The 26017-nt window shown below is 39.4% G+C and overlaps 1 protein-coding gene and 2 long non-coding RNA genes across 3 annotated transcripts; 1 reads left to right on the forward strand and 2 right to left on the reverse strand.

Moving 5' to 3' along the window:
- Nucleotides 1-344: 344 nt before the first annotated feature.
- Nucleotides 345-25955, reverse strand: LOC139135469 (uncharacterized protein aq_928-like). The gene is made up of 5 exons (XM_070702859.1): nucleotides 25639-25955; nucleotides 3676-3993; nucleotides 3011-3114; nucleotides 2187-2368; nucleotides 345-1763 (listed from the first exon to the last, which is right to left on the reverse strand). The coding sequence occupies exons 1-5, from the start codon at nucleotides 25716-25718 to the stop codon at nucleotides 1605-1607; spliced, it is 843 nt and encodes a 280-aa protein (XP_070558960.1). The 5' UTR covers nucleotides 25719-25955; the 3' UTR covers nucleotides 345-1604.
- On the forward strand, nucleotides 8210-10707 carry LOC139135462 (uncharacterized). Its single transcript, XR_011552996.1, has 3 exons — nucleotides 8210-8442; nucleotides 8816-9984; nucleotides 10355-10707. It is a non-coding gene; the product is annotated as an uncharacterized lncRNA (long non-coding RNA).
- Nucleotides 17901-19185, reverse strand: LOC139135463 (uncharacterized). The gene is made up of 2 exons (XR_011552997.1): nucleotides 18456-19185; nucleotides 17901-18256 (listed from the first exon to the last, which is right to left on the reverse strand). It is a non-coding gene; the product is annotated as an uncharacterized lncRNA (long non-coding RNA).
- Nucleotides 25956-26017: the final 62 nt, after the last annotated feature.

Here is a 26017-nt window from a genome sequence, read left to right on the forward strand (position 1 = left end):
CTCCCTTTCAAGATTTTCAGTTCATATAACATCCTGGTGTTCATGTCCAAATTCATACTACCGTACTGAACGATAGTTTGTACATTCATTCACCACAGTGTGTCACGTCTTCAAATAAATAACATTTTGAAAGCTTCAATGCTATAGAAGGGTTACGTAATGCAGGTTGGGCAAGTGTTTAAGGTTGAATGACTTCATACCAATGTCATAATCTGGTAGTGATCAGGTCATGTATGAGATATGAAGATGCGAGCCAACCAAATGACAGCAGCATTTGCTGTTTATATATAAATGCCGGACTTTTGGGACGGTCTATCTGTAATGACAAGGACACCAATGCGGTATTTTCAATTGGTTTAAGAATTTAATGTCACTTCAAGACAAACATAGATTGTTACACAATAGCTGGAGAAGGACAATAAAAAAGCATCATTGTACCAGGGTACACACCCCTCATGCATTGTAAGCTTATAATCTTCGTTACTGTATTTTGCACTGTCATTATCATTGGACCATTATTGCATTAGCAAGTTATACAAAAAATGCAGTCCACCATTACACTGTGCTATCTGAGACCTTGCTCCTGCACTGGTATAAAATACTACAGCTAAAGTTTGACATGTGAACAGCAAGACCCCTTCTGATTTCTGAGCACAGTTCATTGTTTTCATTTTATAAAACAATTGCTTCACACAGACAACTGCATTTGTAAAATAAAGGAAAAGTATTGTACTCTCTAATAGTGTGAAAAAGGGGCATTGGAAACCCTTTTTTGAACAAGTTCTCTTTGACTGAGAACACGATGTATGAGGGCATGGAAAACAGCTTTCGCACTAGAACAACACAGATCACATTAAACCTTCTCTGATGATCTCATTTTGGTCAAGAAATTTTTTCATTTGTAAATTTTTTTTATTTGTATATGAGCAAGTGTCCCAGACTCCTCGTAAATGAATCAAATGTTACATTAAAAACTGCGGTATATCCAAGCTAACCACTGGCAAAACTATAAAGGTGATGAATAGTTTCAGAGGTCAACTCTGTGCATGTGTTGTCTTTATCCTGGTTTGTAAAGTGCCAAATTCAATCACGTAATGCATGCGTGCATGCATGGGTAGTGGTTCTATTCCAGAATAAAAAGGACGTGTCATATTCTACAGACTCACTATGCCCAAGAGATCATGTGATGGCAGTACAAACCAATCCACGCATACCAGTGTGTACGGATATACATGTATATTGTGCATTTGGGCAAATGGTTTTGTCTATTTTAATTCCAGCTTTAACCCACCGCATGATACTATGATTCTACTAATAACAACATGCCTAACAAAGAATTCAGTATTGCCATTAGTGATATTGCTAAATTTAACATGTGAAACATAAAAAGATATTTAGTAGCACTATTTAGTGCATACAGAATAGCACCTAGTATACACATTTTCATATTATTCTTACTGATTTTTAAAATCACTTGTTAAAATAATACATTATCGATGAAGATATATTTCAGTGACTTTTTATTTAGGTCAAGGTCAAGGTTGAAATTGAATTGAGGTTGGATTGTATTGCAGAGTGAGGCTGGTGGTATTGGATGGGAGGCACTACCAGTGTTTATCACTCCACACTTGGTCATTGAGAACCTTGAAGGTGATATCTGCATTGCCATAGTTCATGGCACTGAGTCTTGATACTGATTCTAAAGTTTGTGGAATGATTTGACCGTCTTTCCAGCAACTTTCTGATATATGTACGGCAAGAAGCTGAAATGAAAGTAGAAGAGTTGTATTGACTTTGACGGCAACTGAAATACACAGCTCATGATCAAATGTTTTAAAATGATTACACATTTTCTTCTGTGAGAGGGATTTTCCTATATCATTGGAAAACTCTTTGTGATTGCAGTTTTTGCTGTAATTAAGAAAATCAATGGAACATGCAATTTGACCACATGGGAAAGAACTTATTTTCAATTTGTTGCTGTGCACAACTGCAACTGAGGGGCAACATTCATATTTTTCTGTGGGCTATAAAGTTGCAAATAAATCATGTACTGTTTTTTACCAACTGCCTTATCAAAATTGGTGTTCAGCTACATGTAACAGGAATAAATGAGGCTATGTAGCTAATATTGTCACACATTTTGCATATCTTATTTAAAGAATTTGCATAATATGCTTAGTTACCTTTCCAACTACAATGGTTGATCCACCGTATTTAGGTTCTCCGATATCCATCGTTTTGTAAAGAGAACATTCCAAGGAGAGTGGAGATTCCTTGACGATAGGAGCAATTCCATATTTACTGGCAACTGCCGTCAACCCAACTTCATCAAATTCATCGACATCAGGATCATATTCATAGGCAGCTACACAGAAAGAGATGCTACCATTAGTGCATTGTGAGAAATGTGTGTACTGAGAATATTGAAACATTATAGCCTCTGCCTTGATATGTTAAACCGCTTCGGCCAAAATGCTGGTTAATTTTCATTGCCATAGAGATTGACAGATGTCAACAAGAAGAGGAGGTTCCAGTTACGTTGTGGATTTTGAAATTCAACTTGTCAAACGTTTAAGCAGACAATGAAGGTGACAGAAGATGTGAAGGAATGACTCTTTAAGAAACAGTGTCTTAACATGGTTACTAAAACCTAAAGAGCTTCTACAGCAGCAACAAGGAGTATAACTCACTTTTTGTCATGATGAAAATGTTTTGTATCCAGTTTTTGTGTAGAATCTTTCTGTCAATCATATTGTTAGTTGATTGATGTTTTAACTTTTAGGAATTCTTTCCCATACTTTGTTGTACAATAAAATGTCACAAATGCTTCACATACGCCTCAATAGTGGCTAAAATTTGTATAGTTGCAGTAATTCTGTACAGCTAGGGCACTGAGGAGAATTCTCTTCCTGAAGCAAGTTACTTCCATTTTTAATATATTACAATTGGTTTCACATGGTCATAACCCACTGATCATTTTTCTCTATTCAAACTAGTGTTTCCATACCTTGGTAGCCTTTGTCAAATACCGACTGGACCGTGTGGTTGACCACAAAGTGACCAGTGTCCAAAATATTGACCAGGGTGTCCTTGGCACTATGCCTCTTCTTCCTGAATATATACAAACAGACAGACTCTACCATAAGTGGTATTACAATCAAAGAAAAACAGTTAATATGTGTTTTTTTTTCAATTTAGTAATTTAGGCATCTTTAAAGGGAGGGAGTCGTTGCAACTGCACGTGTGAGACTTTCTCGTTTACAAACAATTTATTTTATTCATGATATCTAGTCATCACGTCAACATAGCTGCAACATTTAAATTTTATTCATTGTTAACAAACACGTTTTAACTTTCATCAATCTCCAATATCATAGATAAAGTGTTTACATCAGCTGTAAGGGTCCATGGCAACCTTTGAGCAGAGTTCCAATTACACCCTCCCTTTACTATAATTCTTTGTTTGCAGTCCTTGAATTTTCATACTGCCCTCTCACCAGGTAAAACAACAAACTACAGAAATAAAATGCTTTATAAATACTTGTTGGCTTGCGAAAATAACATTTTTTTCACTTCAATACCTTAATCTGTGTTTGTTTAAATATAAATAAAACACTGAAATATAAATGAAACTTAGATATAATTAAATATAAATAAAACACTTGACTTCACCTTGTAATAGAGAATGCAAGAGTGGGTGGTTCACTGGTCACCGGCATGAAGAAACTAAACATTGCCAAATTTTTCACTCTTCCATCGGCTGAGCAGGTACTGACGAAGGCTATCGGTCGTGGCACAATTGCTGCACACAAGATATCATACACTTTGACCTTGTCCATTGCAAATGCATCAAACAGCAACTTTGTTGTACTGAAAGGCAACACTGATGCCGGCTTGTTGTTTGGCTGGTGTGAAGCTTTGTCATGGTGACTGGAGGATGCTGTTGCCGCAGCTGTTCTGCCAAAGGCTCTTGCACGTTGATTGTAGAGTCTGTGAATTTAGATAAAGTAGTTTCTATCGATGACAAAATTCATAGAAGATGACATTACCTTTTCGCCAAAGCTAAAATGTCTCTCTGAATGCACTAGACCTGTATGGCTGTCATTTTCAAAAACATATCTGATATTGCACTAGGGCTGAGCCCATAACTCGCCCAGCTATTTACTTTCAATAAGTGACAGTTCATAGTTTGTACAAGACAGGGTTTGAATAAAGATACTTTTAAGATACTCCTCTTTGTCACAGGTGTTGATGGCCTCGTTACTAAGCCAGCGTGCGACAAGCTCGCTGAGCCGAGACCAACTATACGTTGTGCCATGGCATTGACCGGAGCTACCCTTGATGCAAGACGGCTGCAAGCGTGCAGCGCGCACATGGCTGATGCTATAACCTAGAATGACGCAATCACAAGAATCATATGGGATTTAGTATGGTAGTGACCTTGCCGTCAAGAATTTTAAGCTTATCCTACTGTACTGACTCATGCGTATCAGTGAGCTGCTTGAGGCCACCTTTGGAAGCCTGCTGCACAAACTACTACATTTACACCAACATAGTTTGGGTCTGGGAAGCACTGTTGTTGTAATTCCTCGTAGTTGTTCACTGGCTTGAGGTTCCATATTTTGATAATATATTGCAACAGTGTGCTTCTATACCCATTTGTTTTGGTGCTGTCTAAAAACTTTTGTGCACATGACTGAAATATTCACCTACCCGAACTTTATCATGGTATAAAAAATAATCTGCTGAATGCTCTCCGTCATATCGGGAACAGACCCACCAAGAGGTTGTTAGCTGCAGTGTACATTAAAGTTGTACAATAACTGGCCTTGCAATTCAAATTTTGCATAAGAATAAATTGATTGGGAAAAAGATGAAAATACCAATACAATTATCAGAATAGAATATGTGAACTCTGTTTATTCATGCTTTATTGAATAAAAGAAACTGCACACTGCTTATGCTTAGTGAGTGGCATAATGATGGATTCATCAAAAGTGACAAGTACACACACATTTGATAGCACATCTCGAAACCACTACACTGCCGAGGTAGAGGGTGTCAGGCTTAAACTGCACCGTTAGATAAAGAACTTCCTCATGCAATAAAGAAGAGGGACTCTACAATTTATCTTCAGTTACCTAGTTTTTACTTCAACACTCTACATACTCTCTGAGCATGCACATATTTTTTCATATAATCTGATAGCAATGTATAATTTTGAGAACCCCATTAGGCAAAGTTGTGAAGAATATTACAACTCACATTTTTTCCTAATAAGGCTTACACCATTGGCCCATTTACATTTTCAAATGACTGACACCGCTAAAACTGCAAAGGAAAAACAACCCGAGCATTTTAAACCTTCCATGCAGAAGACCAGAAACAGGAAAGATATGGTATCAACATTATATTCATCATCTATGGGATGGCATGAGCGGCCATAAAGTCACATCTACCATGGCAGTATAGTGTATAGTGATACTGACTTAGAATTTTGAATATCTGTTGCATTTGTTGTTTGGTCAATTACAGTAGTTTGCGTTGACCCATTGGCAATAGGCAAACTAAACATATTGCCTAAATTGAGGTGTTAACACTGTCAGGTGTAACTATGATCAGCTTAGTGGTACAAATATGAGTCCTTCATAAAGGAATCAACGCTGCACGTTGAAACATAGTCTAGCAGGAGGTCAGGCATAGTCAAAACAACACCACCACATATGTCAACGCACTGTCAAAGTCATCTCACTTGCTTTAAGTAGTTGTAGTTGTTTAGTTGTAGTTGTTTTGATTAAAATCTGACCTGCATGGCAAGTCTTTCGCTGTGATCGACTGGAATTACTGCTCAGCTGACAATTATGCTACACCTGACAGTGTTGGCAACACCTCAACTTAGACAATTATGTCTAGTTCGCATTGCCAATACACCAAAACAAACCACTGTATTTTAATTCTTATTCATTTGTTTTTTTTTATATTTATTTATATTTTCTTTTGTTTTTGTTTGCATTTTATTGGTTTTATTTATGTGCTATTCATTACTTGTATGTTTGTTGTTTCATTTGGGTTTTTTTTCATTTGTTGCTTGTTTTGTTTATTTATTTGGTTTTGGTTTATGTTTTTGTTTATTTGTTTGTTTATCCTGGCCCTCCTGAGGCATAATGACAATCACCACCATCTTGCTACTTCGTATTCCCACCCCCACCCCCTAGACTTGGTTCAAGTCTGTGATTTGTGAATGTTTGAGTGGAGTGAACGCAATGATTTGTATTCTGCTTTCATGTGAAACGCGCGCGTGAGTGGACGCGATGAGTGGGGTGAACGCGATGAGTGGAGTGAACGCTATACAGCGGAGTTTCACCCGGAATCACAGACTTGGCTTTCTTGCACGATCTGCGTTGCTATAAATTATTCATGAGATGACGTTTTCTTTACTCATATATTATTCATAAGATGACATCACTAAATTTTACACATTGGGAGGAGTTACCAATTGACCCAAACGAGACGTGCATAAAACTCACATGGCGTTGTTGACAAAATGTCGAGTGCGATCACTCCCACAAAAGTCAGCACGACCTCTGTTGTATCACCGAAAACGCGTGAAAATATCTGTGTTGTTTGTGGGGCCCATGTTGCAAAATGCGAAAATCGTCGCCGGTTATTCAAGGATGGAAAAAGACACCGTCCTTACAGTTGTAGCCTGTTCTCTTACGTGCCCAAAGCGATGGAAATCAAAACAATGTGGGGCGACTTCGTATGTCAGTGATTTTCCGCTGCCGGTTGGTGCGCAGACGAACTCATCTTTTCCCTCAATGTAACTCTCAACAAGCTTTCTTTGGTAATCTCGCATGATTAGCGATGGTCGACCGATCAGTTGTAAAACGCAGTTGATGTACGAACTTGATGCCATTATTAAACGTACTCGATGTCTAGCTTTGCACTGAGATGACAACAAACTTTTGAATGCATGCAGAGCATGCGTTCTTCTTATTGGCCAGAATAACGGTTGGGCTGTCAATCATTTTGTATTTGCTCTACGTCACTGTGTACACAGTCCGTCTCACCGCCTGTACTTGCAAGAAGTCCAAGTCGGTGAATCCGGCAGAAACTAACTCACTACTGCGCAGACTCAAACTCGACGCATTCAATAGTTGGGAAAACCTGGCGTGAGCTGCCAAATTCCGGATAGGTTTGTACGAAATAGGAGAGACACAAGAGAAACTATTATAAATGATTTTATTTTTTTTTAATTCACCGACTTGAACCAAGTCTACCCCACCCCCATAAACGTGGGTGGAGGGACTGTGACCTGGCTATGTTTATTGACCTTGAACAGACATTACATAATGGTTCATGTACAGACAGTACAGTCACTGTCGACTGTGGCCGTGTCATACTCCCTAAAGCCTTTGTAATAATCAAAACCTAACTACATAAAATATAAATTTCCATGACAGCATAGAGTCAAATGTCTTGGATGTCGAATACATTTCCTGGCCATAATATTTACAAGAGTCCGCATATTTGACGAAAATAAAACTTCAAATGTCTGATTCAAGTTTGCATTGGCATGTACTCTTTCCCATTGCTGCAGTTCCGTAGCCCTGCCACTCCCTGGCTGTTTGTGCACATGGGAACAAGAAAAAACACAAAAAAAATCATGCAATCAACAAAACAAACAAATAAACAAACAAAAACTATACTAACAAGCATACAAACAGACAATATTTATATATATATATATATATATATATATATATATATATATATATATATATATATATATATATATATATATATATATATAGAAGAAACTTGGGTTGAAACACACACTACCACACCTGGTTGTTTGGTTCCAAACGTATTTATTATACCTCAAACACAACGTTTCGCTCTAAATTTAGAGCTCCTTCAGGTGTTCATGTTCGTACTTTTTATTGTAGAAAACACTGAAGAAGCTCTAAATTTAGAGCGAAACGTTGTGTTTGAGGTATAATAAATACGTTTGGAACCTAACAACCAGGTGTGGTAGTGTGTTTCAACCCAAGTTTCTTCTATCTTCACCCCATTCCACGCTCCACTGGGGATCACCTGAATTCCTACAGTTTCTTATATATATATATATATATATATATATATATATATATATATATATATATATATATATATATATATATATATATATATATATGTGTGTGTAACCCCGGTTACGAAGTAAGTCAGGTGATTTGATCTTCCATCCCATCTGACAGTTAAGTAATCAGATGGAATTCCTTGATTGCCGTGATCTCCCACAATGCACTGCGAGCAGACAGATACTGCGTGGAGTGGTGTGGTTGTGCGGGCAGAGACTCGGTCTAAAGGGAATTAGTTCTTCTTGCCACTAACCAAGACGACGTGGTTGGTCTTTTTGCATGGCTTATGAACTTCTAGGTAGGTTTTTGCATCTGTTGCAATACTGAATTTGTAACGTGTTTTCATGATGTATTTTTTGAAGTTTGAGACCACACCCATTGTGAGGCAAATTGGAGAGGCCATGTGCTTTCCCGATTGGACTGTGAGCCATCCTGAATCTCAAGCTTCCACAGCAATAGATTGATTTGTTTAGTAGTTTTGTACTTATTGTTTTGATTTTTGAATACCAATAGTTCCACAGAAAATGAACTTGTTCAACTTGACATAGTGACTAGAATGGCATTGCCATGCCATGGATTAAGATCCAGTTGATATCACGATCTGCTGACTCAAAGAGCTTATGTAACTTGTAAGTGCTTTTTGTCTTTTTGCATGGGTTATGAACTTCTAGTTTCCTAACATACCAACCCATTGACGGAAGCGTTTGGACTGCTAATGAGTTAATCCCAAAGGAGAACTGTCTGGAGGACGTTTTGTGTGAATCAGTTTCCCACCCGAACTGGAAGAGGTTACGACACGGAATTTGTAACCATAGCAACAGGATCGATGTGGACTCTGAACCCTGAACAATTCTGGAGAGTGTCTATTGAGTGAACACTGTAATTGATACGAACTTGGATAGGGGCGTGTCTAGAGTTTCTGTATGTTTAAACAGTATTGCCGGCTAATCATTGTAGACTTTTTATAATCATTAGTGTGTAGTGAAATAAACCTTAATATAAACTGCAACTCAAATTGTACGATAATCATTCTTTCCTTTGTTGTTGATTGGATAATATGAACTTGGGTCCAGGTTTAGTTGACTGACGTTTAACTACCTGGGTTACATAAATGGGGGCTCGTCCGGGATGGGGAGAATGAGTTATTATCGTACAGTTTGTTGCAGTTTGTTTTTACATTAATGTCTCGGAACTGGAGGTTTTAAAAAAAATGGGAAGGACCAACCACGTCGTCAGTCGTCACACCACCAGCAAGATGGGTGATACCACACATGGCACAGGTGTGTCAATGCCTTGTTTAATTGTTAGTTTTATATAGTGTAATTGGAGGGAGTATTGGGATGAAGAGAAAACTGCAATGGAGGATTACACATGACATGTGATTTCTGAGGGGAATAGGAGCTTTGTTGCACGTTTTCATGGCATGTAAACATCAACACCTCCATTTGTGAAAGTTGTATGGCTTTTCATTTGTTTCACTTGGTGTTCTGTAGGTCAAGTGACCTTCTTTTCTGGCTCTGCTTTGGAATTTGCATTATTGAGTTGTGATTATCTGTCAAAGGAGTTCACTTACACCCGGAGTGTGTAAGCTTCTGAGGGGAATGTGTAACCCCGGTTACGAAGTAAGTCACGTGATTTGATCTTCCATCCCATCTGACAGTTAAGTAATCAGATGGAATTCCTTGATTGCCGTGATCTCCCACAATGCACTGCAAGCAGACAGATACTGCGTGGAGTGGTGTGGTTGTGCGGGCAGAGACTCGGTCTAAGGGAATTAGTTCTTCTTGCCACTAACCAAGACGACGTGGTTGGTCTTTTTGCATGGCTTATGAACTTCTAGGTAGGTTTTCACATTGTTGCAATACTGAATTTGTAACGTGTTTTCATGGTGTATTTTTGAAGTTTGAGACCACACCCATTGTGAGGCAAATTGGAGAGGCCATGTGCTTTCCCGATTGGACTGTGAGCCATTCTGAATCTCAAGCTTCCACAGCAATAGATTGATTTGTTTAGTAGTTTTGTACTTTTTGTTTTGATTCCTGAATACCAATAGTTCAACAGAAAATGAACTTGTTCAACTTGACAAAGTGACTAGAATGGCATTGCCATGCCATGGATTAAGATCCAGTTGATATCACGATCTGCTGACTCAAAGAGCTTATGTAACTTGTAAGTGCTCTTCTCTTTTTGCATGGCTTATGAACTTCTAGTTTCCCGACATACCAACCCATTGCATACCAACCCAATGACGGAAGCGTTTGGACTGCTAATGAGTTAATCCCAAAGGAGAACTGTCTGGAGGACGTTTTGTGTGAATCAGTTTCCCACCCGAACTGGAAGAGGTTACGACACGGAATTTGTAACCGTAGCAACAGGATCGACGTGGACTCTGAACCCTGAACAATTCTGGAGAGTGTCTATTGAGTGAACACTGTAATTGATATGAACTTGGATAGGGGCGTGTCTAGAGTTTCTGTATGTTTAAACAGTATTGCCGGCTAATCATTGTAGACTTTTTATCATCATTAGTGTGTAGTGAAATAAACCTCAACATAAACTGCAACTCAAATTGTACGATAATCATTCTTTCCTTTGTTGTCGATTGGATAATATGAACTTGGGTCCAGGTTTAGTTGACTGACAGTTAACTACCTGGGTTACATATATATATATATATATATATATATATATATATATATATATATATATATATATATATATATATATATATATATATATATATATATATATATAATATATATATATATATATATATATATATATATATATATATGTAACCGGGTAATTAAACTGACAATTAAATTTAGCCAGTAAGGGATGGACCATTAGACCTTGGGAGGGGGGGGGGTGGTCACAATGAAATTGTGAAAATTTTTTTTTTACTATTGTAAATTTCTGAAATTTTTTTTTTCCAATTGAGATTAGCTGTGCAAATTTTTTTTTTCAGAGTAAATTTTCAGATTTATAATTTTTTTTCGTTCGTCGCTGTCTGGAGATAAAGAGGGCAAACATGTGGTGCCAAGCACCACAAGCGGCCACGCAAGCGGTCACTGGGAAGAGGTCAGGAGAGGGGTGTCCCCCTGCTGCTGTTGCAGCTTTTGAAGAATAGAGATTAAAATGGTGTTATTTGGTGGCACTTGGGGAGTATTTTTGCGGGGGGTGGTCAGGAGGGGGTGTCCCCCTCCTGCTTTTGGAGCTTTTGAAAAATAGAGATTAAAATGGTGTTATTTGTGGCACTTGGGGAGTATTTTTGCGGGGGGTGGTCAGGAGGGGGTGTCCCCCTCCTGCTGTTGGAGCTTTTGAAAAATAGAGATTAAAATGGTGTTATTTGGTGGCACTTGGGGAGTATTTTTGCGGGGGGGTGGTCAGGAGGGGGTGTCCCCCTCCTGCTGTTGGAGCTTTTGAAAAATAGAGATTAAAATGGTGTTATTTGGTGGCACTTGGGGAGTATTTTTGCGGGGGGGGTGGTCAGGAGGGGGTGTCCCCCTCCTGCTGTTGGAGCTTTTGAAAAATAGAGATTAAAATGGTGTTATTTGGTGGCACTTGGGAGTATTTTTGCGGGGGGGTGGTCAGGAGGGGTGTCCCCTCCTGCTGTTGGAGCTTTTGAAAAATAGAGATTAAAATGGTGTTATTTGGTGGCACTTGGGGAGTATTTTTGCGGGGGGTGGTCAGGAGGGGGTGTCCCCCTCCTGCTGTTGGAGCTTTTGAAAAATAGAGATTAAAATGGTGTTATTTGGTGGCACTTGGGGAGTATTTTTGCGGGGGGGTGGTCAGGAGGGGGTGTCCCCCTCCTGCTGTTGGAGCTTTTGAAAAATAGAGATTAAAATGGTGTTATTTGGTGGCACTTGGGGAGTATTTTTGCGGGGGGGGTGGTCAGGAGGGGGTGTCCCCCTCCTGCTGTTGGAGCTTTTGAAAAATAGAGATTAAAATGGTGTTATTTGGTGGCACTTGGGGAGTATTTTTGTGGGGGGGGGGTGGTGAGGAGGGGGTGTCCCCCTCCTGCTGTTGGAGCTTTTGAAAAATAGAGATAAAAATGGTGTTATTTGGTGGCACTTTTGGAGCATTTTTTTCGGATTACACATCTTCCTCTGAAACATGGTCTTCTTGCTCCTCAGTAGCTTCGTATAGTTTTGAAAATTGACTATTTTGGTTTCCTGGCTTCCCTTTCTACTGCGTGGTGAAATGCCTACATTCACCCCACCAAACATCATGCATATCTCATGATTTACCATTGATTTGACAAGCTGAGAAGCTAAAATAAGCTAAATAATATAGTTAAATTTGCATATTTGTGTTTTTAGAGCAATTGTTGCCCTTTTTTGATCAAAACATCTATTTCTCTGTAGCAGCATGTCCAATTTGATTGCATGTGTATAGATGTGTTGAAATTTCAATATTGTCTTTTTGGCAATTTATGCCATTCATGGTCAAAAAATCTGTATTCTCTGAAAGGGCTTGTCCATTTCTTTGAAATTTGCTACAAAAAACGATTATCCATGCAGATTTATTCAGTATTTGCTATCGAGAAACTTTCAAAGTTCAACCCTTTTGTGTGTTTTTGTGTTGGGATTTGTTGGATAGATGGCATTCTACGTAGTGTATTGTTGAATGTTAAAACATGTGTTGCTGTTGTTATTTGAGGCTTTTTTTGAGAAAAAAGAATTGAAAATGCCTTTTTAAAAGCAAAATAATACATAATGACTTGATATGTTGTTTTATCATTATTGACATGTTTCTACTTGTTCACCATTCTTGCATTCATCATTGCAATAAAATGCTGTGAAAAAAATGAAACTGATGTGGCCTGCATCTGTTACCTTGATCTTAAAAGGCAAATACAACTTTCTGTCTTGACAACCATACCATAGTTTCAATGTTTTACCTAGTGTACCTGCTTGGTTTGTACGCAGGAAACAAGTAGAAAACAGGCTCTATAATTTCATAATTTTCAAGTGATCAGAATACAAAAGTCCTGAAAAGATAAGATAATCACAACTTCCAGTATAAGGGATACAGTCACTCTAAATGTATAAATTAAAATTAAAAATGTGCCGGGAGGATGTATTAAAAATACAGAAAGTTGCTTACTGTCGGTAAAATCTAAAAAAAATTCAAAATTTTAAAGACTTTTGCAGATTTTTTTTTTACGCCTTTGTCTTCTTATTTATTTTTTTTTTATTTTGCAAACTAGTTTGAAGATTTTTTTTTTCCTAACTTTCTGCTCTGAAAATTTTTTTTTTCTGTTTTTGACCACCCCCCCCTCCCAAGATCTAATGGTCCGTCCCTAATAAACCCGACCCAAATTCATATTACACAATCAACAACAAAGGAAAGAATGATTATCGTACAATTTGCGTTGCAGTTTAACGTTGAGGTTTATTTCACTACACACTAATGATGATAAAAAGTCTACAATGGTTAGCCGGCAATACTGTTTAAACATTCAGAAACTCTAGACACGCCCCTATCCAAGTTCGTATCAATTACAGTGTTCACTCATTAGACACTCTCCAGAATTGCTCAGGGTTCAGAGTCCACGTTGATCCTGTTGCTACGGTTACAAATTCTGTGATGTAACCTCTTGCAGTTCGGGTGGGAAACTGATTCACAAAAAACGTCCTCCAGACAGTTCTCCTTTGGGATTAACTCATTAGCAGTCCAAACACTTCCGTCAATGGGTTGGTATGTCAGGAAACTAGAAGTTCATAACCCATGCAAAAAGACAAAAAGCACTTACAAGTTACATAAGCTCTTTGAGTCAGTAGATCGTGATATCAACTGGATCTTAATCCATGGCATGGCAATGCCATTCTAGTCACTATGTCAAGTTGAACAAGTTCATTTTCTGTAGAACTATTGGTATTCAAAAATCAAAACAAAAAGTACAAAACTACTTAAGAAATCAATCTATTACTATGGAACCTTGAGATTCAGAATGGCTCACAGTCCAATTGGGAAAGCACATGGCCCCTCCAATCTGCCTCACAATGGGTGTGGTCTCAAACTTCAAAAAATACACCATGAAAACACGTTACAAATCCAGTATTGCAACAAATGTGAAAACCTACCTAGAAGTTCATAAGCCATGCAAAAAGACCAACCACGTCGTCTTGGTTACTGGCAAGAAGAACTAATTCCCTTAGACCGAGAGTCTCTGCCCGCACAAGCCACCACTCCACGCAGTATCTGTCTGCTTGCAGTGCATTGTGGGAGATAACGGCAATCAAGGAATTCCATCTGATTACTTAACTGTCAGATGGGATGGAAGATCAAATCACGTGACTTACTTCGTAACCGGGGTTACACACACACACACACACACACACACACACACACACATATATATATATATATATATATATATATATATATATATATATATATATATATATATATATATATGTGTGTGTGTGTGTGTGTGTGTGTGTGTGTGAGTGTGAGTGTGAGAGACAACAGCATACTTTGAAAAAAACAAAGAAATGATTGACTGAACAGCTCATGCAACATGTAAACATGCGAAGGAAGTACCACGACTCACTATACTTCCCCAAGGGATATAACTTAATGGCTGCCCACATCATGACATGGCCAGTGATATAATTTTCCTAACGCACATAAAATGACCGTCTCACTGCAAAGGAGTAAAAATCTATACCAGTTGGGAAGGACATGAATGGGGCTCTCATGTTTAACATGTAAAATGAATGTGCGATCATTGGGAGAGCAATTTCCCGGTGATTCCTAAAGTTGTGCCGATACCATTTCTTCCGCTTTCTGCTTTTCTGTATGAGGAGTTAAAACACTCGGGTTGCCATGTTGTCCATTGAGCTATACCAGTCGTTTCAAATCCTAAATGGGCCAATCGTGCTCTGCCAATTGAGTCGACCGACTATGCCAAAACGTAATGTTCATGATTGGCTCATTTAACGGACAGGTGTAGCTCAAAAGACAACACGGTGTTCCTATGATATTGTTTGTTTATCTATTTGTTTGTTTGTATGTTTGTTTATTGTTTATTTATATATTTGTAGCTTGTTTGTATATTTTTTTGTTTGTTTATGTTTGTATGCTGTTTTTTGTTTTTCCTGGCTCCCCAGTGGTTTGTGATGGGAAACTGTCGGGAGTGGCAGGGCTACGCATCTGCAACAACCTTTGCCATAGCCCTATGCCACAGGCCCACGGAACGTTTCGTAGATCGTCGTCGGATGGGAAGTGACTGACACTATGAGGCCGAAGGCCGAACCTCGATACTGTATAAGAATACCAAGGTATGACATGAAAAATCGACCGGTGGCCCGAAACAAACGAAATAAAGCATCTACCTAAAAAAAAAATTACATCGACCGGTCGGAAATACCTTCAAACTTTCAAATCTTTACAGCATTTCTTTCAAATCTGCCAGTTATGGGCGATAATTAACTGTCCGGCGAGTACTCGCACTTGCATTGCCACTCCGCCATTTTGAAAAGCTTTTTTACTCCCCAAAGCCTTTGCGAGTGGACGAGTGACCCCCTGACCCCACAACCGCTAAATTCAACTGTTAACCGTTAGGTAAATTTCATACTGTAAGTGAATATAACTTCAGCTATCTGGCAACAAGGCAATCAACGCAAACCATTGCCTCGGCAGCGTGATGTTCAAATCCCGCCATCTGACATTTGTAAACAAACTCTTCACGGGGTCACTCGTCCACTCGCAAAGGCTTTGGGGAGTAAAAAAGCTATTCAAAATGGCGGAGTGGCAATGCAAGTGCGAGTACTCGCCAGACAGTTAATTATCGCCCATAACTGGCAGATTTGAAAGAAATGCTGTAAAGATTTGAAAGTTTGAAGGTATTTCCGACCGGTCGATGTAATTTTTTTAGAGGTAGATGCTTTATTTCGTTTGTTTCGGGCCACCGGTCGATTTTTCATGTCATACCTTGGTATTCTTTATACAGTACCGAGGTTCGGCCTTCGGCCTCACAGTGTCAGTCACTTCCCATCCGACGACGATTTACGAAACGTTCCGTGGGCCTGTGCCCTATGCTAGCTGTGTGTTCCCGGCGTTATACGGCTCCCTGTGGTGGGAGGCCGTATAACGCCGGGAACACAAACAGGATTGCGTTCTGAAAACATTTCTGAGAGCCGCCATTTATACCAGCTTCCGGTAATGGCGGCTCCCAGAAACAAGCGCAATGTTTTTTTAAACATGATCGACATGCTTGAACGAATACAGAAGCAATAATAATAATGAAGCAATTTTCTACTCAAAATGCGAAATCGTTTATAAAACACGCTTTTCAGCATAGTTTCCGCATTTCTCGGTCGCTTCTTTTTTTGCTTATCCCTCAAGGTATAACTCGGACACCCCTCTTTCCACATGGTATATGACCAACGCTGACGACACACGTATCAGACAAGTGCAGTTACGATACAGCACAGCACGCCCACTCGGCTGCAATTTGTCTGTTTCTCCGCCGACATTAAGTATAATGCAAAAAACCCTAAGACCAGGGAGTGAAGTTGTCCCGACATAATTACCGGTATATATTAGTTCAGTACACTCTGGTCAATACTGTATATAACCTTCGGAAACAACCTTCACGCATCATACCTATTCTTGACCGCGGACATCCGGGAACTTGCGGTTTTTGACATCATTTTTGCGTCACACTGCCGTGAGAACAAAATATTGAAGTGTGAATTTTTCTACCTTTACACCAGTATTCAAAGTTTCAACATTATGTCATTGATAAACACTAAGTTCTGTCCTTTGTCACATAATTTCTGCATTGTTCACTGTCTTCAATCACAGTCACTTGTGAGCTATTCAGCTCTGGGACTATTCGCCCCATAGACGAGTGTACATAAGCGGGGTTTTTCTCGCATATGTACACTCGTCTATTGGGCGAATAGTCCCAGAGCTGAATAGCTCACGAGTGACTGTGCTTCAATTCACCTCACTTGCGTGCGTGAGGTGAAAGTGACGTCACTCTGCGGTCAAGAATTACAAACAACTGTGTGAAGGTTCAAATCAAAACTTCAACAAATGTTCCCGGTTCGAAGCTTTATTTAACCTTCTGAAGGTAACCTTTGTCCAACCTCTCGGAAAACTAAGGTTGTCGAAGGTTTCTAGTCAATCTTGACCGCGGACATCCGGGAACTTGCGGTTTTTCACGTCATTTTTGCGTCACACTGCCGTGAGAACAAAATATTGAAGTGTGGATTTTTCTACCTTTACACCAGTATTCAAAGTTTCAACATTATGTCAATGATAAACACTAAGTTCTGTCCTTTGTCACATAATTTCTGCATTGTTCACTGTCCTGTATAGTTTAATCCCAATTCACCTCACTCGCGTGCGTGAGCACATGGGGCTCGTACTTGTTTATTTGTGTCTGTGTTTGTTTGTGTGTATGTATTTGTTTATTTGTTATTTTTAATATTATACCACTCCAGGTCATGTGACCTATTGTTCTTGCCATCCATTTATCCCTGAAAACACGACTGACACCTATTGTTCTTATGCAAAATAAGTAATCAGTCATACTTTTATTCATATGTAAATAAGTAATCGCCACACTTTAATGAAAGAAAATCATTATCATATCAATAAAAGTGTAGTGATTACTTATTTAAATATGAAAAAGTATGACTGATTACTAATTTGCAAGAGAACAATAGGTCAAGTCGAGATGTCTAAAGCATTCACACACATTCAATGACAAAATGAAGAAAATTTGTTCAACTGATATGTTATAGCATCACATTTTATAATTCAATTTTAACTTTCTTTTGACAATGCTCAATGTAAGCAACATGATTTGTTGATGAAGACTGTCCTTCTTTAGATTCGGCGTCTTCTTGGGTTGGACCAATCTTGTCTGTTTTGTTACATTGTTTTGTCGTAACTTGAGAAACTGGTTTACTTACAGATTCCTCTGATTTAACACTACATGGAGGTGGTAGTAATATATTCGACACATGTTTTTTTTTGTGCAGTAGACATACATTTGAGGCGCGTAAACCGTCATCTGATCTGTGACCTGTTTGTTCTTTGATAAGCTGCTCATCGAATCCCTCATGGTACAAAGATGTTGCCGCATTCACCTGAAATTATCAAACACAAGACATATGTGACAAATATCATGGCAATAAGTACAGCCTTTTTGTAACGTTTGTGGAATAGTCGAAAGAAATTATGTGATACTGCCGTACACACAACAAATTGTTTTGGTCAATGAATTTAATTTTATAACTTTACAGAATTCGTTTTGTGTATAAATATTTTAGTAAAAGAATAAATTACCTTGCCAGAATATCCAGTGTGCTGGCAGTCTGGCCAAGCCATCTTGCACATTTGCTTTGTGTTAAGACGTATATTTTCTGGCAGGAGAACTTGATTATCCCTTGGCAAGGGTCATCGATAGTACAATCCCGTCCGTTGTTATCATCGATAAGTACTTTTTTATAAGTTGAAGTACACATCTTGGACTTTAGGTGCTCCGACGGAGCAGTAGCGGCTGCTCTTATAGGGCAGTTTGCCCGTGTAAAATCCACTTTGGTTGTTTTTACATGGCCGTCCATGGAACTCTAGGAAGTCTCTTTGGTCATCAGATCAGACAAGTTGACAAGGTCCATCTTGACCAGTCGAAAATACGAAAATGGTATTGAAAGCCTGATGCATCCACGAGGCAATCACATGCATCTACAGAGTGAATTCCTTCTCGCTAGCCAACAAGATAGAGTAAGGCAAGCCATTTTATTTAACCAATCAGACTAAAATAGTTTCCTTCCACACAGGTGCATTATGTAACCACTATGTAGCCCTTATTCAAATGCAGATTTGCAGTTGACCAGAGCCCTTGTCCTACTTTTCTGGGATAGGTCATTCTCCCAAACTCGCATGCCAGGTGCATAATGACCTCTGTGAACCTTTCGACGTACAATGGGTCACTCCATGCCCTTGTGGGTATTCAAATCAAAAGTAGACGATTTATTGACAGTAATTTTCAAATTTTAGAGAAGATTGGCCTGTTTTTCGTGGTATAAGTCATTAATCGCACCTCGTAAGTGAGCTGTTACAGTTGTAATCACCACACTTATGGTCAGGAACTTGTAAACATCACTCGGCCTTCGGCCTCGTGATGTTTACAAGTTCCTGACCATAAGCGGCCTCATGATGTTTACAAGTTCCTGACCATACGTGTGGTGATTACAACTGTAACAGCACACCTACTCGTGCAATTAACTATATATACAAATAACAGCGAAAAGCTATTTTGTTAATATTTGTCAATAAAGAGCAGTTTATTTATTTATTTGTTTGTTTGTTTATTTGTTGATATGTATTTCTGGTGGTTTGGGTTAGGGTTAGGCTTAAGTTAGGGTTAGGGTTAGGGTTAGGGTTAGGCTTAAGTTAGGGTTAGGGTTAGACTTATTCACTCCCTCTTATATTGAGACTAACCCTAACCGTCTCAATATACCGTATAGAGGGAGTGAATAAGTCTAACCCTAACCCTAACCCTAACTTAAGCCTTATCCTAACCCTAACCCTAACCCTAACCATCGGAAATATGTATCAACAAACAAACAAACAAACAAATAAATAAATAAACTGCTCTTTATTGACAAATATTAACAAAATAGCTTTTCGCTGTTATTTTATTAAAAATAACAAATAAACAAACACAAACACATACACACAAACAAACACAGACACAAATAAACAAGTACGAGCCCCATGTGTCAAGAATTGGACCCAAGTCAATTGGACCCTGTGATTGATCGCGAGGTTTTACCAAATTATGAACTCATACAATCTATTTGATCATCGCTTTGACTTAGCATACGTAGTTTTATGTTTGGAGTTCACTAGCAATTTATGAAGTCTTAGACGACCACAGGTGCCTGGGTTGCCGGTGTACATGCATAGAGTGAGATCTCTCTCTATGCATGTACACCGACAAACCAGGCACCTGTGAGACGACCATCATGTATCGGCCTTGGCTCAAAAAGCTCACCACGCAAATGTACCGTACGTACTGTACTTCACTGTTTAGCGCTGCGGGCCGGGTTCGTTACACAGTATTAATTACCGGTATATAAAGACCAGAGACTGGAACAACAAACTATGCAGTACAAGTCTTAGTCACGGTGTTGTTATGCCAGTCAGTGATACCGAACGTTAGCTGACCAACAAAATGTGTAATGATTCAGGTGCAGCCAACGGAGCTATTCATCGAAAAAGCTATTCCGAAAGCAATTTTTGAGGGCAGGGGAAATTTTAATTTTGCTAGGGCAGGGGACATATTTTTAGGTGGCAGGGGAGCAAAATTAGTTTTTTTGTCGGGCAGGGCAGTTAGTTGTCTTGGGGACAGGGCTTGGCGAAAAACGCGGAGAGGGGAAGCTACTTTTAAAACGGGGACAGGGGAATTTCAGCCAAGGTATTTCCGGGGATGGGGACACAGTACATGTACTTTTGCCGTTTAAAGGCTACCCAGACTACTTAGCCTATCGATTGATCCCACATCTCACTCTATGTACTGCGAGATTGAAACCAAATACAAGGCCACTGCAGTATGTGTCTGCATGAGAATGTTAATTTTCAGGTGAATTTTTTTCTCAGGGCAGGGGAAAATCGACAGTTTTTTTTTCATCACAGGGTAGGGTAGCTTCATGTCTGCAGGGGAAATGGAATGACAAAAATTTGAGGGGAATTACTTCCAAGGCAGGGGAAATCAGCAATTTCTTTTCACCACAGGGCAGGGGAGCTCCAAACGTTCACAGTGGGGAGGGGAAACAGGCAAAAATATGTGGGGATCGGAGAAAAATGAAGTTTGAGTGCGGCGGGTAAGTCGAAAAATTTTCAGTGGGAGGGCAAATTATGAACAGCTAATTAATTACCCTCTTGACATAAAATTAGTCAGTTCACATTACTTGTCATTTACAATATATCTTATCATAGTAAGGACCCCTTTGAAAGTGCATAGTTCGTTGGCTGCACCTGATGATTAAATATAATCGGAGTGTCTATTGTCAGGCGCCTAGCGGAGTTCGTTAGTTCGTTAGAATGTACACTCATTCCTAGTTCGTTGGCTGCACCTGATGATTAAATATAGTGGGCCGTGGCTATTGACAGGCGCCTGTCAATAGACAAAAGTTGGCTATTGACACGCGAGACTTTTTTCGCCAAACTTTACGTGATTTTAGCGAGAGAAACTGCCTCAATCTTCTCAGAATATTTTACTTAGCCATTTGCACGAAAAAATGGACAAAGTCGCCGTTGACTTTACCATGCATGGTGTAATTGGACTACTATGGCATCCGAGTCGGCGATCGATGATGCCGCCATCTTACGGTACACGGTGCATACTGGAAGCGGCAGGGTTTCGGTCCTGTTGACATGCACCATTTTCGCTCTCAATTGCAGTTGACAAGATTTTTTTTGTCTTTGATCAAAAGACGAAGAAACAACGACGAAAAGGCAATACAAATGCAGCGTTGTACACTGTTTACAACATTAGAGCGCGAACTCTTTCATCATGTGTAAGACCCAGTCATAACCCTAACCATGGAGGTAGTACTATCTCCATGCCCTAACCGATAACGTGTCATCAACGGTGACCAGGTGACGTCACTGTCGACATACACTGCCATGTAAAATTCATTCGAATACCATTTCGGTAAAAGTTTCGAGGCACATTTTTGAAAGGCATCTACTTGTGTCAGTTCAGTTACTGGCACGAAACTCTCTACCCTTATATCATAACGGAATGCAGACTCGAACTAGGGCTTCTTGTCTATAACGGTCCCGTTTCAACGAAATGACCATTGACCGCAGGTGGTTTTTACAAAGGCAAAGACAGGCAAAATGGTAAATGAAAGTACACTGCACAGATATCAACTTTCGCTGTTGTGTTAATGATGTACCATTGCGACACAGGCTATTGAGCTTAGGTGTATAACATATCATGTGGCAAGTAAATTGACAGATACTGGCATGTCTTTGCAGAATTTTCAAGACAAAGTTTGGAAATATGTAGGAGATATTTCAGATTTCAGGTTACGTAGAAGTTTGACAAAATATAAATTAAGTGATCATAATTTGCGTGTTGAAATTTGTAGGAAATGTAAACATCATTTACCTTAATTTGTTTGAGATGTGATAGCAATGTAATAGAGATGATTTTCACTCTTTATTCACATGCAAGAGTCGCATCTCTCAGTCAGAAAAATGGAACAGATTTTGTATGAGTATTAAAGAAAAAATGTGAGATATGATAAAGGTTGTGAAACAGAATTTTCGGAACCTTCAATATATTTAAGGAATTCTGATGTTTGCTGATAGAATTAATTTCAAATAATATCAAACAATGATCACTTGCAGGTTCAAGGCAAATCTGTTAGGGATAACCGCATTCCAGTCCAGAAACAAGAGAGAGGTAGAGATTGTGGCTTAATTGGTTGCGATTGCTTTCGCAGTCTCTCTTTGCTTTGCAGAACCACTTTCACTGTTTGATCATAAATGGATGAGGAAGCACCCTTGTGATTGTTTCGAAAAAAATGATTTTTTATCCATTTCTGAAATATAGATCCACAAATAGACAAAGGAAAATCTGAAGTAATTCAATATAATGTTTATTGTATTTGCAGACAACCTGGAAGGAATAGAGAATATTTATTGCACAATGTTATAAATGAAATGAATGATATCATGAAGACTGTGTAGAAATCACAGAAAATATTTTTCAACATGAAGATGCCAAGTGGAGCTGCAGACTGTGACTCCATGAACAACATATATTATTAGCATTTTCTATAAATTATTTATTTTTTTGGATTACAAATATAAATACAAAAGATATGTATATGTAAATATTAAAATATTTAACTATATTTCACTTGTCTAATCTCAAATTTTGGCATGTAAATAAAGTGAGGTTTTCACATTTAAACTATATTTCTCCATGTGTTTTAATTGTACTTATGCTTGGAGAAAAATCTTAAATCTTCCGGCATCAGCTGAAAGCCTAATAAGTGTAGCTGAGAAAAATTATTTGTTGAGTAAAAAGGCAATCAGAGTTCATTTTTCATCTCTGTAGCAATCGTCAAACATACAGGATATTTTTCACTAACCAAACAAGCTTGTAACATCTTTGGGAATAGCACTGTGAATATTGTTATAAAGAAAGCAATGTTTGTTAGAGAAAGAAGTTTCAATTTTGTGAGAGTAGTGTGACTTAATTTTGCTTCCCCCTCCAACTTATCTGCCAAGTTTATATAGAAGATCCATATTGTAGAACTTTTTAGCACGTTCAAAAAGAAAGGCATGATGTTAAAAGTTATTGCAATGTTTAATCCTAAGTTTAAAATGAGGAAAAATTATTACCCAAACGGTTTAATTCCGGATACAGTTTTGTAGTACCCAAGGTCATTGACTTTGCGATGCCACGAACATGCAAGGCCGCATGCAGAGGGTGAACATCAACCGATCTGGGGGTCAAAGGTTACAGTGTTGGCTCTCCGATCGTTAGTTGAGATTTAACGAATCTTTCGCTCTGGCTCGTGCCGCAAGCTGTACTTGGCTGTAAAGTTCAACTTGTTGTGCTTCTGGTACTTTAACCTTGTTATTTTGGGCCATCTGCCGATATTTTAGAATGTCTTCACCACTGTAATAGCCATTTCTCAGCGCAGCCGCGGAGCCATGTTGAAGGCGATCAGAGTGTCGCGGCCGTCGAAAATCGCCATGAATGCCTTGACAGTTGTGACGTTAAGTACTTTTTTCAACTTTTACACTGCAAAACGGGCTTAATCAACACCGAAACATTGTATTGTACAGTACAAGTATGATCTATAGGCCAAAATATACGTGCACTGTGCAGAGCATGTACGTGCTAGAGCTCGGGTGATGAAGCTTACAGTACGGCACCGCGGATGACCGGCTTTCGCTACTGCGTTCAAAACGTTGAATTTGTGACGTGTTGGCACTTATTTTGTAAATTTTTCATGGAAAAATAATGTGTTCTTCATTTAAGTGGAGAAAGAACAGTTTATTTTGCTAAAATGCGGTGAATTTTGGCGAAAAACGTCCCGCGTGTCAATAGCCATTTTTTGTCTATTGACAGGCGCCTGTCAATAGCCGGATTCTGTCTATTGACAGGCGCCTGTCAATAGACACTCCGTTAAATATAATCGGAGTGTCTATTGTCAGGCGCCTAGCGCCTGGCTATTGACACGCGGGACGTTTTTCGCCATAATTCACCACATTTTAGTGAAAAAAACTGCTCTTCTTCGACGTAAATGAAGAAAACATTGTTCTGCCATGTAGTGATTACAAAATAAGTTCTAATACGTCGGAAAATCAATATTTTACAATGCTAGCGAAAGCCGTCACGTACGGTACGTCGTAGGCGTTCACCGTGTCACTCTAGCATAACCACGGTCCTGCATACGCGATTGGTAATACCGCGATTGCCGATAATTATTTGGTACAATGCCACCCTTTTAGTGATGATGGAGTCCGTTTTGCATTGTAAAAGTCGGAAAATTTTAGTAGTTCACGTCAGAGAACTGTCATGACAGGCATCGTGATTTCCGATGGCCGCGACATTGACAGCTTGATCGCTTTCAATATAGCTCCGCATGCCTGCATTGAGAAACGACTATTACGATAGTGACAACATTCTAAAACGTCGTCAGATAATCCAAAATACAAGCAAAATATACCCGACGCGTAACTTCACGGCCTAGAACGGCACGAAGCAAGAGCCAGAGATAAAGATACGATGAGTCTCAACGGGGAGCCGACACTGTAAGCTTTGACCTCCAGTTCCCAGTTCGGGTCAGCACTGCTATGCTGCGGCCTCCATGGGGCCTCCAGCTCCATGGTATGACCTTGGGTACGACAAAACTGAACGCGGAAATTAAATAATATCTATCTCTTGGGTCCAATTGACCAGTTCCCTTGTCGAAAGGTTCATTGTGAACATTTGTACTAGGAGGTTGTACGGCTGAAGCTGTATTTAACCTTCGAAAATAACCTCATTCAAACTTTGGGCATTAACCTTTGTACTAGCCCTGCGTACGATGCTGTGTGTTCCGCTACAGCTATTCGCCGCAGCGGGGCGAATAGCTGTAGCGGAACACACTGCATCGTACGCAGGGCTACCTTTGTACAAGATTGCAATGCAACCTTTGACTTGGATTGTTTTGAATCAAAGCTTTGTCTAAGCTTCAGCATGAACGCCAGCACAACCTTGGAGGGAATCGACCTTCAACAAAGGTGGTGCACAATACCTAGCCCTGCGTACAGGTCTGTGTGTTCCGGCGTTATACGGCCTCCACGGGAGGCCGTATAACGCCGGGAACACACAGACCTGTACGCAGGGCTACACAATACCAAGCATTTGCGGAGGAAGTGCAGCAGTCACCGCTACCGAACAGAGGTCCTAGGCTACAACATTCAGGAACATATGAAAGAAAACTATTACCTAAGTCCAGGTCGAGATAGATTGCAGATTTCATGTCTCAGCGCTGTGGCGAACACACAAATATTACGACAAAACTCCATTGCTAGAGAGCAACCAGGCCACGCTGGACTATATGGGTACGTATTTACACGAAAGCAAGTTCTGGTGTATTTTGCAGCCGTGCTTGCAGTAGAATCTACAAGGAATTATTGTACATCTTTGAGATCTCTCATCCCCTATCACAGGAGAGGATACATCCTGTAGAGACGATTGTGTTGTAAGGTGGAAGGGTCCAAGGACTTTTATCCGCGGGTGAGCAGATTTACGAGTACTCGGTGTGCGCATGACCACTAAGTGTTATGACGTGCCTGCACCCCTGCGAACTCTGGCAGAATGAGGG

This window comes from Ptychodera flava, chromosome 6 (assembly GCF_041260155.1).
Source record: "Ptychodera flava strain L36383 chromosome 6, AS_Pfla_20210202, whole genome shotgun sequence".
In the NCBI taxonomy this organism is placed as follows: domain Eukaryota; kingdom Metazoa; phylum Hemichordata; class Enteropneusta; family Ptychoderidae; genus Ptychodera; species Ptychodera flava.